Here is a 16290-nt window from a genome sequence, read left to right as displayed (position 1 = left end):
TCTTTCTCTCCCCACCCCCCTTCCTTCTACTCTGAAATCAATAAAACAAAACAAAAAAACACACACGCCATCACCCAGCCAGTGTGGCTCAGTGGTTGAATATCGACCTATGAACCAGGAGGTTCAAGGTTCGATTCCCGGTCAGGGCACATGCCTGGGTTGTGGGTTTGATCCCAGCACAGAGTGTGCAGGAGGCAGCCACTCAATGAGTCTCTCTCATCAGTGATGTTTCTATTTCTCTCCCCATCTCCCTTCCTCTCTGAAATCAATAAAAAAAACAAAACAAAACAAAACACACACCATCATATTTAGAGATTTCTTTTCTTTTTTTTTTTTTAAATATATTCCATTGATTTTCCACAGAGAGGAAGGGAGAGAGAGAGAGTTAGAAACATCGATAAGAGAGAAACATCGATCAGCTGCCTCCTGCACATCTCCTACTGGGGATGTGCCCGAAACCCAGGTACATGCCCTTGACCAGAATCGAACCTGGGACCCTTCAGTCCGCAAGCTGACGCTCTATCCACTGAGCCAAACTGGTTTTGGCGAGATTTCTTTTTTTTTTTTTTTTAAAAAATAGATTTCTGAGGCATTTAAGAAAACATTTCTGATGATCTAAAACACCAGTATAAAGGCCATTTAATGTGTTCAGCAATTCATTTAAGAGCCGTTAAGGGAGTTTGTCAACATACCGTCTGCTTCGCTATCTGCATCAGTCACATCTGCTAGTTTAGGATGGGATGGCTGCAAACTACGCCTCTGAGGCTGAGTTACAATCTTCGATGGAACACAGGTCATGGGGTTGCTACTGAGAGAAGCTGATGGCAGTCTAGACAGGCTGTTATGCATCATCTTTGACCTCTGCACTGCCACACTGTAATCTGGAGGTTTTAGGTGTAGGTGGGGTCCTTCTTTTAGGTCCGCTAAAGAAATCCCCATGTATCCTGGAGGAGTAGGAGGTGGCTCCCTATACCTATCCTCCTTCTTGGGTGAGGTGACACAGTACACTGGCATGAAAAATAATAAGCAATGGATATGTTAATGAAAAATATAAGAAATTAAAAAAACATACTGAAACTTATTACAATGACAAAACAACTTAAAAACAGACAAAATGAATATGTATATTTGAATACAGTGATAGCAGATTAAAAACATTTTTAAAAAGCTTAATAAATGTAATATTTAAACTTGTTTTTAAAATATGTAAATTACATTAGGTTTTATAAACATTAAATAGAATGACAGAGATGACAGATAACAGATTCCTTTGGCAGTTCAGCCCTCAAACCACAGAAGTGTGTGACAAACTCCTCAAGGAATAGTAACCCCAAAGATGACTGAGTCAGAAACATTTTAAGAGTCCACCCTAAATATCTAGATGGACTTTCACAGAAATCACTTTTGGGCCCTTTTTTTTTAAGGATGCTCTCCCTCTCCCTCTGTTTTATGGTACTCCTGGGTAGACTAAGTTGTCAGTTCTGGCATATGAACAACTTTAACTTTCCTGGTATAGAGGAGCTAACTCCTTTAAGGGCCTTAGTCTAACTTCTCCTCTGTGATTAAGTGAACAAGAAAAAACACACATAATTTTAGGAAATCCATCTTAAATTAAGTTTCTCTGATTTTCAGTAGACGTTAAAAATAATGGTGACTTAAAATTCTTTTCCCTAAGTTTATAAACCCTGGGACTAAGGTAAACAGAAATAGGTTACACAGAGTGGAAGTTCCATGAAATTAAGACCAGCCTACAGACAGAACCCACAGAACAAAAGGCTCTGAATTCCTTGATCATAAAAGTGAGTTTTAAAACACAAACAATAACTACATATAAGCAGAACAAATTAAAAAGGACCATTAAATAATTCTAATATTAATTCTCCCTTAGAGGATCAAGTTTGTCCATAACTAAATTTCTAGAACTGACAGTAAAATTTGCATGTAGTATCAAGGTCAGAAAGAATTTCCATTCCCATCTGTGAAGGATAGAATGAGGAGGGGATGGAGATGATGTCAAAAGAAGAAAGACAAACTCGGCCAGTATGGCTCAGTGGTTGAGCATTGACCTAGGAACCAGGGAGGTCACGCTTCGATTCCCAGTCAGGGCACATGCCCGGGTTGTGGGCCTGACCCCCAATTAAGGGGCGTGCAGGAGGCAGCCAATAGATGATTCTCTCCCATCATCGATGTTTCTATTTTTCTTCATTTCCCTCTCTGAAATCAATAAAAAGGTATTTTTTTTTTTAAAAAAAAATAAAGACAAGAGTGAAGAATATAAGTAATTTGACCAGTCATCTAGAAATAAAAGAATAAAGTATTTTAAAAAATCTATTATCCCAAATGGACAAGAGAAGGATATCATATCTGTTCACATTCATGCTTATAAAGGGTGTCCCAAAATTCACACAAGAAGTAATTTTGATAGAAAACACAGGTTTATAATTAAAAATTGTAAATTTTTTATTGATTCATAAAGTATACAGTATAGGGTTATGTATGGAATAGCATATCGGGTAAATGGCCTCCACGGCTTTGCTGGCACATATGCACTCTTTTGTTGAAATTTTCCATGACCGTTTTGCATAAATGTGGCTGAATTTTGATGAGGCTCATTTTCATCTTGATGGCTTGGTTAACTGACAAAATTGTTGCATTTGGGGTTCAGAAAATCCACGAGTGATTGTTGAGAAACAAATGCATCCACGTGTCACTCTTTGGTGCGGATTTTGGGCTGGAGGCATCATCGGACCATTCTTCTTCGAAAATGCAGCTGCTCAGGCAATAACAAAAAAGTGCGCATGTGCCAGCAAAGCCGTGGAGGCCAATTACCCGATATGCTATTCCATGCATAACCCTATACTGTATACTTTATGAATCAATAAAAAATTTACAATTTTTAATTATAAGCCTGTGTTTTCTATCAAAATTACTTCTTGTGTGAATTTTGGGACACCCTCATATCCATCCTGTGGTTATCTATAAAACTTTAATTAAAAAAAAAAAAACCTTGGCAAAAATTGAATTAACTAAAAATCCACTCTATAATGCAATCTTACTTATATGACAGAGCTATAATAATCAAAACAGCATGGTATTGGCAAAAAAACAGACACACAGATCAATGAAATATAGTTGAAAGCCCAGATATAAACCCACATATATATGGACAGAAAATTGTTGACAAAGGAACCAGAAACACACACTAGAGTAAAGAAAGGCTCTTCGATAAATGGTGCTGGGACAATTGGAAAGCCACATGCAAAAGAATGAAACTGGATGTCCCCATGTACAAAAATTAATTCAAAATGGATCAAAGACCTAAATATAAGACCTGAAACAATAAATTACATAGAAGAAAACATAGGTAGTAAACTTATGGACTTTGGTTGTAGAGAACATTTTATGCGCTTGACCCCAAAGTCAAGGGAAATAAATGAAAGGAACTATATCAAACTAAAAAGCTTCTGCACAGCAAAAGAAACCTACAACAAAACAAAGAGTCAGAAGACCAAATAGGGGATGATATTTGCAAGAGATAGCTCCAAAAAGGTTTAATACCCAAAATATATAAAGAACTCATAAAACTCAACATCAAACAACCCAATCAAAAAATGGGTAGAGGACCTGAACAGACACCTCTCCCAAGAAGATATATAAACAGCCAACAGATACATGAAAAGATGTTCAACCTCACTAGCAATTAGGGAAATGCAAATCAAAGCTATAATGAGATACCACCTCACTCACACCTGTTAGAATGATTATACCAACAAGATAAGTCATAACCAGTGCTGGAGAGGTTGTGGAGAAAGGGAGCCCTCATTCACTGCTGGTGGGAGTGTAGACTGGTACATTCTACATTGGAATGGAAAACAGTCTGGTGACTCCTCAAAAAATTAAGAATAGTGCTACCATACAACCCAGCAATCCCTCTCTTGGGTAAAAATACTTGAAAAACTCAAAAACGTGTATTCGCAAAGTTATATGCATCCCTATGTTCATTGCAGGATTATTCACAGTGGCCCAGACATGGAGACAACCAAAGTGTCCTTCGATAGAGGACTGGATAAAGATGTGGTACAACCTGGCTGGTGAACACTGGCTCATGCACCAAGAGGTCACGGGTTCGATTCCTGCCTTGATCCCTGGTGGGGGGCATGCAGGAGGCAGCCGATTGATGAATCTCACTCATTGGTATTTATATCTCTTCCCTCTGCCTTCCTCTCTTTCTCAAATCAATAAAAAATAAAAAAAGATATGTACGTATACACAGTGGACTACTGCTCAGCTATAAGAAAACACGAAATATGCACATTTGTGACAACATGGATGGACCTTGAGAATATTATGCTTAGTGAAAAAAGTCAGATAAAAAAAGCTAAGAACCATATGATTTCACTCATATGTGGAAATAAAACTGAACTTGTGAACACAGACAGCAGTGTGGTGGTTGCCAGAGGGAAGGGGTATGGGGTTAAGGATAAAGGGGGCCTAGTATAAGGTGACAGAAGATGATTTGACTTTGGGCGGTGGGCACACAGTGCAATATACAGAATCTTGTAACATAGAAACCCACAACGCAAACCTATGTGATCCTATTAACCAATGTCACCCCAAAATTGTAATTTAATAAAAAGTAATGTAATTTGACAAATATAAAACAAATGTGCTATAGATGTGCTATAAAAATCAAATTGAATTGAAATTTAATATTCATATTTAATAAATATTAAATTGAAAAATTTCCATTGACATCATAAGCTATAGAATTGAGTTATGATAAAATTGATTCAAAGTATAGTCAGTCATTCCACATAAATAGAAAAGCAGGGGCTATTATATTCAAGTATTTACATAATTTAAGGAAGAAAGGAAAAAATGTAGTTGATGGCTTGATTACTAAAAGAATAGACCAAGCAAGCTGTAATGAGAATGGAATCCACAAACAGGAGTTTGTGCACCCATGATGTGCTTCAGAAGAGTATTCTGAAAAAATGCTTTGGATTTCCTTATCACATTTCTTCTCACTTGTACTGCCTAATAGTAGTATCAGACTGAAAGTTTCTACCATGTATGCATAGCAACTGTGGTCCAAACAATTTATAGGGTGACAGAGAGTATAATCTCTTTATTACTATTGCATAGTAATGCAGTGTTTCCACAATGAACAAAAAACTCAAAACAATTAATTAAATACCTTCATACCAGCCTTTTCATTTTAATAGGCTTTAATACCTGTTCCAAAGTTCCTGAGAAATCATGAACTTTAAAAAAATAATTTATTTGAAGAGGGAATAGTAGTTGAAGTGAGAGATGGGATTTTTTTCAAGAATAAAATTCTAAAGCAAGATGTCCCAATGCCATTTTTACCACTTAATCTCTAAATGCCACAGATGCACCAGAGAACACAGAACTTACCAATCAAGCCCTTTTCTGTACTTGAAGTAATAGTTTTATAAACTGGGTCAGCGCCATCCTTGGGGTCCAAGCCTTCAGACGACTCAGTGGCGGTGCTCTCCAACACCCTCCGCTTCACTGTCCCATAATTTGGTTCGTACGTGTCAGAAAGAGAACTGGAGGAGGCCCAACTCTGTCTCATCTGATTAGTCTCTAGGCTTCCTTTACACTGACCACAAGTTCTGGAGCAGCTTTTAGGACAGGAATAGGGCTCACAGTCAGTGGGTTCAACTTCAGCAATGGGGCCATCCAAATGGGTATGTCGATAGGAGTTCAGGAAATCCCAGCCTTTTGGGTTTGGAAGGCTTTGGAAGTTGTCATGGGAACTGCTTGAGCAGGAAGTCCAGCTTCCACGACCACTATCGCCTGCTTCTATAATGATGTGCTCATGAGAAATCTCTTCATTGCTCATAGAAGATGAGACAGCTAAACTCTTGATTGGAGATGGCTTTGAGAGTGTCCACCTAAAATTGAAGATACAAGATTAAAAGTAATTTACTGGCTTATTGGAAAACCTTTCTTCTGTCCATTTCAAGTATTAAATGCATCCAAGGGACTACAGAGCATCCTATATAACAAAAGCCTAATATGCTAAGTGTCTGGTCATCTGTTCAACCAATCAAAGCATAATATGCTAATTATGTGCTAAGGCTACTCAACCACTCGCTATGATGTGTTGTGCACTGACCACCAGGGGGCAGACAGCTGACTAGTCGACCAGTCGCTATGACATGTACTGACCACCAGGGGACAGATGCTCCAATAGGTAGGTTACGTTGCTGTTGGGGTCCAGCCGATTGGGATTGAGTGAGAGAGGCCGGACATACCCTGGAGCCCTCCTGCGGTCCCTCCCCGGCCCAATTGGTGCACTGGTGGGGGTCCCTAGGCCTGGCCTGTGCCCTCTTGCAATCCGGGACCCCTCAGGGGATGTCGGAGAGCCAGTTTCAGCTCAATCCTGCATGCCAGGCTGAGGGACCCCACTGGTGCACGAATTTGTGCACGAGGCCTCTAGTGTATCATAAGAGTTCATGCCAAAATAACCTTGTGGAAAAAAATGACCCTATCATCAATCATCACTAAATTTCTATTGGCATTAATGTTAATACTTAGCTTAGAAACATACACTGAAGAAACACAATCACTTAGCAAGGTTTCCTCAGAATTTTTCTTGAATTGAATTTAAACAAGAATGAAAAATGTGGCTAAAATGAATAAAATTAAGAATATATTTTCATTCTTGGTCAAAATAATGCTAGATTCTCTCTATGCATGCAGAAATAAGAGTTCCCAGCTACAGGAATGCACCTCTGAGGTTAGCTTATTTTTCAGTGTTCCTCTGAGGTCAGCTGAGTACAACACTAAGTAAATAGCAACTTTCCCTACTATCTACTACTAAATGAATCCTATTATTTACAGCAGGGGACCCCAATTTAAGGCTCATGGGCCAAATCCAGCCAACAGTCTCATTTTGTATGGTCTGGAACAAAGCATGGTTTTTACATTTTAAAGAGTTTAAATAAAACAAAATATTCTAAAGAATTTGAGACAAAGACCATATGCAGCCTGCAAAGCCTAACATATTTACTATCTAGCCTTTTCCAAAAAAAAAAAAGTTTGTCAACCCCCGATTTATAGTATAAAGCAGGGGCCAGCAAACTAGGGCCCATGGCCAAATCCAGTCCTCAGCCAATTTCCGTAAATAAAATTTTATTGGGACACAATGTGCCCATTTGTTTACGTATTGTCTAAGGCTGTTCTGGCAAACAAGGTTGAGCAGTTGCAACAGACTTTATGGCCTGCAAAGCCTAAAAGATTAAGTTTCATAAAAAGACTGACCTCTGGCCTAGAAAATCATAGTTTAGAAGCCTTTACAAATATGATGATAATACTTTACTACAGCTTACATTTTTAATATTAAAGTATACCAGATCTAACAATATTTACCAATTTAGAATCAACTTTCTCAAAAATTTCCATTTTGCTAGACTCCAATGAGAAATTTAAGAGTTAAATTTGAGTTTTGGTAGCTGATAATCCTTACTCCTTAAATCATACTTTCAGAGAATAAGGATTAAGGACGCCCTACTGCCCCAACCTGGCTACAATGTACACCACACTGGAGGTACCTCCCACTACACAACCTTTTTGAACAATCTCTAACCTGAGAGCCAGAATGCAAAAACCACCTCCCCATATCAAAACAACTTCACTTTTCGTTCTTAATGATTGAAAACGTGCATGTGATAGAAAGTTAACTTGAATTCAGTAACACTTAAGAAACGAGCACCCATACATATTTAAAAATGGTACTTATTTGCATATTCAGTATAGAGAATACAGGCTTGGCCTTCATATTCTTTTTAGGGATCCTCTTGCAAACACTCCACGGGGTAGTTCTGGAGAATTATGCAGTGGCCATTGGCGTAAGTTTTGTGATATAAATATAGGCGAGGATGTTTACCCGGGGCCAAGCTGACTATGGTCTCCTGTCCCTGAGGAGTGCTCTGTCCTTTCCAACAGCCCGGTGGATTCAGGGACTGCCGCAACCTGGGAGGAACACCGTTCGTCCTGCAGAGCTGCAGACATGGAGTCAACAGAACAATTGCTCACAATGCTGGACCGTGAAGAAATCTCACTATGGCTGGAGTCAGACAAGTTGTCCAATTTAGCTGATGGTATAAGTGTGTAACCTGAATAAGAAAAGACAAGTGATCAAACTACGAAGCTAGAAAACAGGTGGGGGAATATGGTTGGGAGAGGACATTCCCTTACATGTTCATTCACTTACCTACCCACACCATTTCAATTCAATCCCAAATTCAAGAAACAAAAAAATAAAAGTCCATTATTACAGAGAAACTAGTCCAACTCTCTGCCCCAGGTTCTCACAGTTACAAGCGTTTAATAAAACAAGAGGCATTAAGTATGTTAGAAAGCATTAAACAGTAGACATCCAGAGGTTCTTAACTTCTTTTTAACTCTATGTCCCTGCCTTTGATTAACATAAGTATTTCATGGCCTGACCTGAGTGTCTATATGCCACCTTGAGGGAGGGGCGAGAGAGAGGAGTTAGGACTCAAGGGAAATATTTTTGCTTTTTCAAACTACATATACTTACCCCAGATAGTCTGCTTATGTCACCTAAGAAGTCTTGCCCCAAGTTGAAAGCCATTGTTTTAGTCTTTTTTTAAAAAATGGTTTTAGATTTAGATTTAATCTTATACCTAGTTTTCTTTTTTTCACCAACTTTGCAGAATGTTATATTGAACAGTTGAGCTGACATAGAATGTGTTATGAAAAAACACAGCATGTACCTGTTTTAAATTGTTTTAGGACTTACTGCACAGCAGATAGAGCTAGAGAGGCTTTCTTTTACGTTCTTTGGAATAAAGGGCTGGAGATGGAGTGAGGTGGAAGGATCCCAGAAAATCTGCAGCCTGACAGTTAAATGTACGTAAGAGTTGGCTTTCCTAAGTGTTAGAAAAGTAACCAAACTTCTTTTGCCTAAAAATAAAAGAAAATGCTATAGTAATCCCAGCAAGGAGCAGGCCTCAAAGAAGCAAACCATTATCTCTTGTTCACTGAGAGAATGTGGTTCAATAGGTGTATAACCTTTGGTTCAATCCCTGGGAATCTCAAGAAATACAGGCTTTATCATCACATACATATAACTCAAGTCATTAAAAATGAGTTGAACAATAACCATATTAAGCAGTTTCACTGGCTATTTCAAAGAGAAAAATTAAGACCCAGAAAATGTGTGATTTATATTTAGCTTATGGGGCCAGGCACAAGACAAGCCAGTCTTGATTCCTACCCCAGTTCTCTGATCTGAGATCACTGCTATTTATCAGTGCCCATCAGGAATTAACTGGTCAACTTTTAAGATGTGATAAATAAATTTAAACAAAATTAAATGAGATTCATAGATTCAGAGAACAGACTGATGATTGCCAGATGGGAAGGGGATTGGGGGGGCTGGGTGAAAAAGGTGAAGATATTAATAGATACAAATTTGTAGTCACAAAATAGTCACAGCATAGGGAATATAGTCACTAATATTAGAATAATTATGGTGCCAGGTGGGTACAGGAAATATCGGGGAGGGGGGAACACTTTGTAAAGTATGAGATTGTCTAATCACTATGCTGTACACCTGAAACTAACACAAAATAATATTGAATGTAAACTGTAATAAAAAAATAAAATTAAATTAAAAATTCTCAAAAGAAAAAAACAACCATTTCTCTTTTATCCTAGGGCCGTGGTCAGCAAACTGCGGCTCTCGAGCCACATGCGGCTCTTTGGCCTCTTGAGTGTGGCTCTTCCTAAGCCTTAGCAGTACCCTAATGAAGTTAATAACAATGTACCTACCTATATAGTTTTAAGTTTGAAAAATTTGGCTCTCAAAAGAAATTTCAATTGCTGTACTGTTGATATTTGGCTCTGTTGACTAATGAGTTTGCCAACCACTGTCCTAGGGGATAGACTGACTTTACTATTTTCAAAATGTCATCCCTATGTTAATTAATTCAGTATTTTTAAAATATAATCAATTTTAACAATCACCTGTAAAGTTTATTAAACCACACATTCTTGAGCCCATTTCTAGCAATTCATATTTATGAGGTCTGTGGTGGAACAGAGTAACTATATTTTCTTACAAGTTTCCCAGATGATCTTGAACCTGCTATGTTAGAACATCTCTTTCTCCTCCTCTAATCAGAGATATATGAAAAGTGGATGACAAAAAACGTGTATATGGACAAGATGCAGTTTGTTGCCTCTCAAACACTTCCTTTTCCTTTAGCTTGTGAGTAGTTGCAGGAAGAAGATAGAAATAAAATTCTCTGAGGTAAAGGTTCTGTCTGATCAGATTGTTATTGGGAGTTTTATTCTTTTTTTAAAAATAGGTGTTTTTTTTTGTTTTTGTTTTTAGAGAAAGAGGAAGGGAGATAGAGACATCGTTGAAAAAACTTCATTGATAGGCTGCTTCCTCCATGCCCCCTACTGGGGATCGAGCCTGAAACCCAGGCATGTGCCCTGACCGGGAAATGACCTGTGACCTTCTCGTTCATGGGTTGATGCTCAATCATTAAGCTACATCGGCCAGGCTATTGGGGTTTTGATGTGAAAGTAAATACTAGTTCCTAAAAAGTCTCCTCTACTTATTTTACTCACAGACCCAGCTGCTTCTGGTAGGAAATAAAGCCAATTTCAGAATATAAGAATATCAAGTTTACTAACATTAATAATATAACATGTGAAAATAAGGCACTTTAATTCAATAGGACTGTTGCTAGAAGATCTGTAACAGTAACATAAAATACTTATAAATAGTATTTTACTAAATTATTTGCCTAAGTTATATTTGACAAATAATTTAAACTCCATTTACATTAATAAATAAAAACAAATTTAACACTAAAATTAAGTAAGGAACTTCAGAGTGTCTTCCTCCTTTTAGACTTGAATCGCGTATAGAAGCAGTTTAAAGCGTTACTGTTGCCTCGGCTATTGGAATTGAAGATGTCACTCCCTTTCTCATCTTTGATGTTGCTTCCAACATCCTTCACTTTCTCAGAGCTTTCTGTAGCTTGATTGTGATCTGCGTCCTCTTTTTTGCTGTTGGCTAGTCTCTCCCTTGAAAGAGTTCTTTCCCTAAATCTTCTAAACGGGGATGTCATTCTTTTTCTGGCTGTGTTCTCACAACTTGTCCTGTCTCTATTCTCCTCAGTGGCCTTCTTGGTCCTGTCTGTTCTTTTGGCTGTGCTCCTGGTAATTTGAAGGATTTTCTTTTGCAAGTAAACCCCACCTATGCCGGGGTAGCTGCGGCCACTGATCTCGGTGCTGGACTCACTGGGAGGGGATGAGGTAGGCCCTGAGAGGTGCAGCAGGATGCTGTGGTCAGATATGATACTGCCAACTGGAGGGAGAGATGCAAAAACCCTGTCATGTCAATTAATTCTTTCCAATTAATCACAATTAGCCTGGTTTATATAACAGTTCACTATTAAAAATTCTAACATCCCACCCCGCCACCAAAGAAAAAAAAAAAAGCTAACATCTTGATAATATCTGAAAAATTGAAATCTAGCCACATATAAGTTAGTGCACGAAGAGCCTACTATATAGCATTACACAGCAGTCATCACAAGACAGAACACAGGATAAGAGGACTATCTTTATCAGAATAAGCTGGCAATGGAAGTAAGCACAGCTGGTAAAATCATAAGCAAATATATTAAAAAAAGTATTTCTTAAAATTAACTATCTCTAGAATATTCAGTCAGATTCTACTAAGAAAAACTTTAGCAAAATCAGATAGGACATAGAAATAGTATATACAATAAATGTTACAAAGCACAATTTCTGATCCTATTATATCTCCAAGGTGAAAGGTTGCCTTCCTTACACTGGGGAAGATAAAGGTTAAGGACTCTCAACTTCTCACTTTTTAAAAGTTCTTACTTGTTTATGGTGGGAGGATAGGTGAATAGGTGAAGGGGAAGATAGTCAATAATATTGTGATAAGTTTGCCTGGCAACAGATGATTACTAAAATTAGGGGGCTGATCACATTGAAAGGTATGCAAATATCAAGTCACTGTACCATACACCTGAAACTAATATAATTTTGTATACCAACTATACTTAAATACAATTTAAAAAAAAGAAAGAAAAAAAAGTTCTTGTGTAACCTTCTTATAAAAAATATGAAGACAGGCTTATTTTCTTAATTGATAGAAAATAAAGAACTAATTCCAAAGTTTAGCAAGAACTAGGAACTAAAAAAAAAAAAAAAAAAGAACTAGGAACTGATCCTAATAATGTATGTTTAGTTTAATAGCGTTTTTGTTCAGTCAAGACTACAGGCAAAAATCTGTCTATGGAAATATACAGAAATATTCCGTGGAGGTTTTAAAGGAATATATGTAAGAACAATTGGAAATCGTTTAAGAAAAAAATTTCTTCAGGTTCTTAAGGATTCTCAACACGACTATGACAGGCTCACAATAAACATCAGGGCTGCTTGTTGGTCACATGGGAAGACACATGGAGGAAAGACCTCTATTCCAGTAGTGAGAGTGAATTTTCAGTTGGGAGTAAGAGCAATAGGGAAATTCCTGTTCCTAATACCTCTCCCACAAGTCACACTGGTTAGAGAACTGTCTATAGCGGGACTGCTGAACACCGAAGCGGTGGAGGGTGTAACAGTGTTCCTGAAAGAGCACTGAGGCGTACGGGCACCGTTCATTGGACCATCTGTGTGACTGGCACTGCTCCCAGTCTCACTCCTCTAACCTAAAAGGACCACTGAGGCAGTAAAGCGATGAAGCAGACCCGTGAGCTTCACAAAATCATGTATGAGTTACACACAACAGGATCAGAAACTTGTTTTAGTAATACACCTTTTATATATACTCTGTCTTATCTGATTTTTACAAAGCTTTTCTTAGTAAAATCCAAATGAAAATTCTGGCCAGTCTCAGCTATGTGAATGGGGGAAAGGGCAGGTCAGCTATGGAGCTATGTTGCCCTGGGGTAGAAACAGGGAAAGAGAAAAGACACTCCAATTTTCTGAACACTTACCATGCATCAGCCTTTATATATGTTATTTCATTTAATTCTCATATAAGTTCCCTAATATAGGTGGTTTCCCCCCATTTTACAGATAGGAAACCTGGCCTTATAAATCAGTTGCTTGTAGTGACACAGCAATAGGAGGGGACAGAATCAGGATCCAAAGCAGGTCTGATATCACTGTATCACACTGCTGCCACTGAGGAAGCAAAACTAAGAAAAGGCCTCTAAAAGTGAGATGAAGCTTAGGACACAGGAGCTGAAGAAAGCTCTGGAAACTTTTCTTCCTGCTAGAATTCATAAGCTTGTCTTCCCTGATCATGTACTACCCTGCACTGTGATTATTTCAAGATGTAATTCTTTTACATCAGTGAAGACAATGCCAGGACTAAGGAGCCTTTTCCCACAGGGTACACACAGAGTGTGGGTGGACCAATGTAAAATATATGCACACCATTTAGAATGCTACATGCTAACATAATGACATCTCCAGGCACACTGCCCAGGCGAGTCAAGAGCAGCTTAGTCTGAATTATGAAAACATGCAAATGAACAAGAGTGATTTCAGATTTTTTACCTCAAGAGGTCCTATATAAATATAAATGTAAAAATCAATAAGGGTATTGGTTATTTTAAATCCTGATTAATAAAAAGGATTACTCCATTACTAAAGAAAGGAATGCATCAACCTAAATATTTGTTTCTTGTGGGAAAACATGGGACTTGGTTGGAAAGTCTGTAAGGAGGATTCTCTGAAAGGTCAGAGGCCTCTGGGGATCCTGCCTAGACTTTTCCAAACAAGTCTGAGCCCCTGGGTGTTTTACTAGAATCTTTATGTTTATGTTTAGCCTTCAAAATGTCCTTGTTTGAAAAACACTACAGATGCAGGTGTTTTCTCAAGGATGCTTACCCTGCTGATAGTATCTAGAGCAGCGGTTCTCAACCTGTGGGTCGCGACCCCTTTGGGGGTCAAACGACCCTTTCACCGGGGTCGCCTAAGACCATCGGAAAATACATATATAATTACATATTGTTTTTGTGATTAATCACTATGCTTTAATTATGTTCAATTTTTAACAATGAAAATACATCCTGCATATCAGATATTTACATTAAAATTCATAACAGTAGCAAAATTACAGTTATGAAGTAGCAACGAAAGTAATTTTATGTTTGGGGGTCACCACAACATGAGGAACTGTATTAAAGGGTCACGGCATTAGGAAGGTTGAGAACCACTGGTCTAGAGGCTAATTTTAGTTCAAGCTGTTGTTACAGTAAAAGCCTAAGGAGGCAGGCGAACAGGGCTATTTGCTCCTAAAGAAAAACAGCTCCTTAGCCCTCTTTCACAGAAACATGTGTCAGAGTAATCATTCATCTGTCATTCAGGGTCTGCTGGTCAGTCCCAGCAGTTTCTTTTCCTAAATCTTGTTGTTGGTTAAAAACAATTTCTTGTAGAAATTCTTACTTTCAAATACTCCACAGAAATTTTAGAAAATGGGAAATTCGAATAGCAGCATCAAGAATCTGCACACAACAAAACAACTGTGAATTCTTACAGGAGTCCTTCCTAATACCTGGGAAGTATATGAACAATTCAATCCAAAACATGAAAGTTCAAAAAAACCCAGAAGTTACGCTTTCCTTTATATTTTGTCATTAAGACAGATCGAAAAACAAAATATATTACAAGGTATTGTTTGGTAAAGTAAGAACTAGCTTGAACTGTTCTGCCTGTCTTACCTTTGCGTGGGGAACCTTGAGGAGATCCAGGAGGACTGGAATGTAAGGACGATGTCATGGAAACAGTGTCTTCCGAATGTTTCTTACCACTCATTTCTTCAGTTGTTCCTAAAACTTTCTGAGGTGAACTTGTACCTAAAAATAAAGCCCCCAAAATAAGCATCATTTCACAATTAAAATGTCGGTAGTTGCCTAAATTACTACATAACTAAAGCCATGATGCACAATGGCTAGTGTATTCAATTGAAATGTGTAAATGACAAACGGGGACTAAATGACTGGGTAATGGAATACAGAGATTCTCACCTCTAGGTTATTTGTTCAAATTAGGCCAGTTCAGCACAGACCAGATTATAATAGTTCTTTTTTGTTTGTTTTGTGACATAAGGGAAATTGATTTCACAGTCTAAGTCCCAACCCCCACAATTAACACACTTGTTGGAAGTCTTAGTAAGTCTTAGTAAAGAAGGCATGGATTCAAACTCTTCCCTCCCCTCTAGAGGTGGCCTCTCCAAGTCAGGGCGAGGCATGTGACAGGAGCAGTGTAGGGATGTTGGCACTGTGACTACCTGTGGTGCATCTGTGCTGTGGGAATACAGAAGAGGCTGCAGGGCTGCCAGTCCAGCCCTTTTCAAGAGCACTAAATTCACACTACAGGAGAGAAGTAGACAACAGAAAGAATCATGAATTTATAGAAGAATAGTATGGAGCCCACTGGAAACATCCCTGCAAAGTTCTATCATTATTCTTGTCCCAGCAGCTGGTCCTGTTTAGTATAGATCAAACTTAGCAATGGTTTCCTTATATTCACATTTTTGCATTCATCTCTAAGAAATGTCAAAGAGCTACTGACACTACTCAACCAGTAAAGTTAAGCCCAACTTTGACAAGGATTTTGCAGTAACAAGCAGCCCTATAACACTGAAACAATTCAAATTACAGCAAACTCGCACTGTTTTTACTTAATAATGCCATCCTATATAATTAAAGGCTAATATGCAAATTGTCCCCTGGATCAGAGTTCGACCAGGGGGCGGGGCCAGCCCACCAACTGCCTGCAGTCCCTCCCCGCTGCCAGCCCGATCGGCCCTGATTGGGGTGGGCCGGCCGAACCCCACCCATGCACGAATTTGTGCACCAGGCCCCCAGTTTTAATATAAATGCATTTATTATATAGATAATGGCCATATTATAACAAGAGGGAAGGGGACTACCTGGTACCTGTAATAATGCATCTCAGGTGATGACATCTAAGTAAGAAACCAGAGCCAGACCTATCCCATTTCTTACTCCTACAAACAAATCTATCAACTTCAATTTTGCATCCAATTCTCTCTTCATTTTCACATCCTCCAAACTAGTTCAGGCTCTGAGCAACTTCCAGGTAACTGTTACACCAGTTTTCCATTCAGGCCTCAATCTCCAGTCTCACTGCACCCCCTACTCTTGTTCTCCAACATGAACTGGACCTTCCCTTGCTCAAATCTCTTCGATAGCTGCCCACTGG

The 16290-nt window shown here is 38.5% G+C and overlaps 1 protein-coding gene across 18 annotated transcripts in view; it reads right to left on the bottom strand.

The window, feature by feature from the left end:
- Positions 1–16290, bottom strand: part of RAPGEF6 (Rap guanine nucleotide exchange factor 6) — a 194333-nt gene that overhangs the window by 3061 nt on the left and 174982 nt on the right. For 15 of the 18 annotated variants that reach the window (XM_036312320.1, XM_036312322.1, XM_036312323.1 and 12 more), the window contains 4 exons: positions 14784–14918; positions 7919–8147; positions 5419–5921; positions 693–1007 (listed from right to left, as the gene is read on the bottom strand). In XM_036312320.1, the coding sequence (XP_036168213.1) occupies positions 693–1007; positions 5419–5921; positions 7919–8147; positions 14784–14918 (1182 nt within the window). Of the gene's footprint in view, positions 1–692; positions 1008–5418; positions 5922–7918; positions 8148–10886; positions 11384–14783; positions 14919–16290 lie in introns of those variants that run through there. The other 3 variants (XM_036312331.1, XM_036312328.1, XM_036312334.1) reach the window with 2 other exon arrangements.

Source organism: Myotis myotis, unplaced genomic scaffold (assembly GCF_014108235.1).
Source record: "Myotis myotis isolate mMyoMyo1 unplaced genomic scaffold, mMyoMyo1.p scaffold_m19_p_6, whole genome shotgun sequence".
NCBI lineage: Eukaryota > Metazoa > Chordata > Mammalia > Chiroptera > Vespertilionidae > Myotis > Myotis myotis.
The sequence above is the reverse complement of the archived record's forward strand: the minus strand, read 5'-3'. Positions and strand labels throughout refer to the sequence as shown.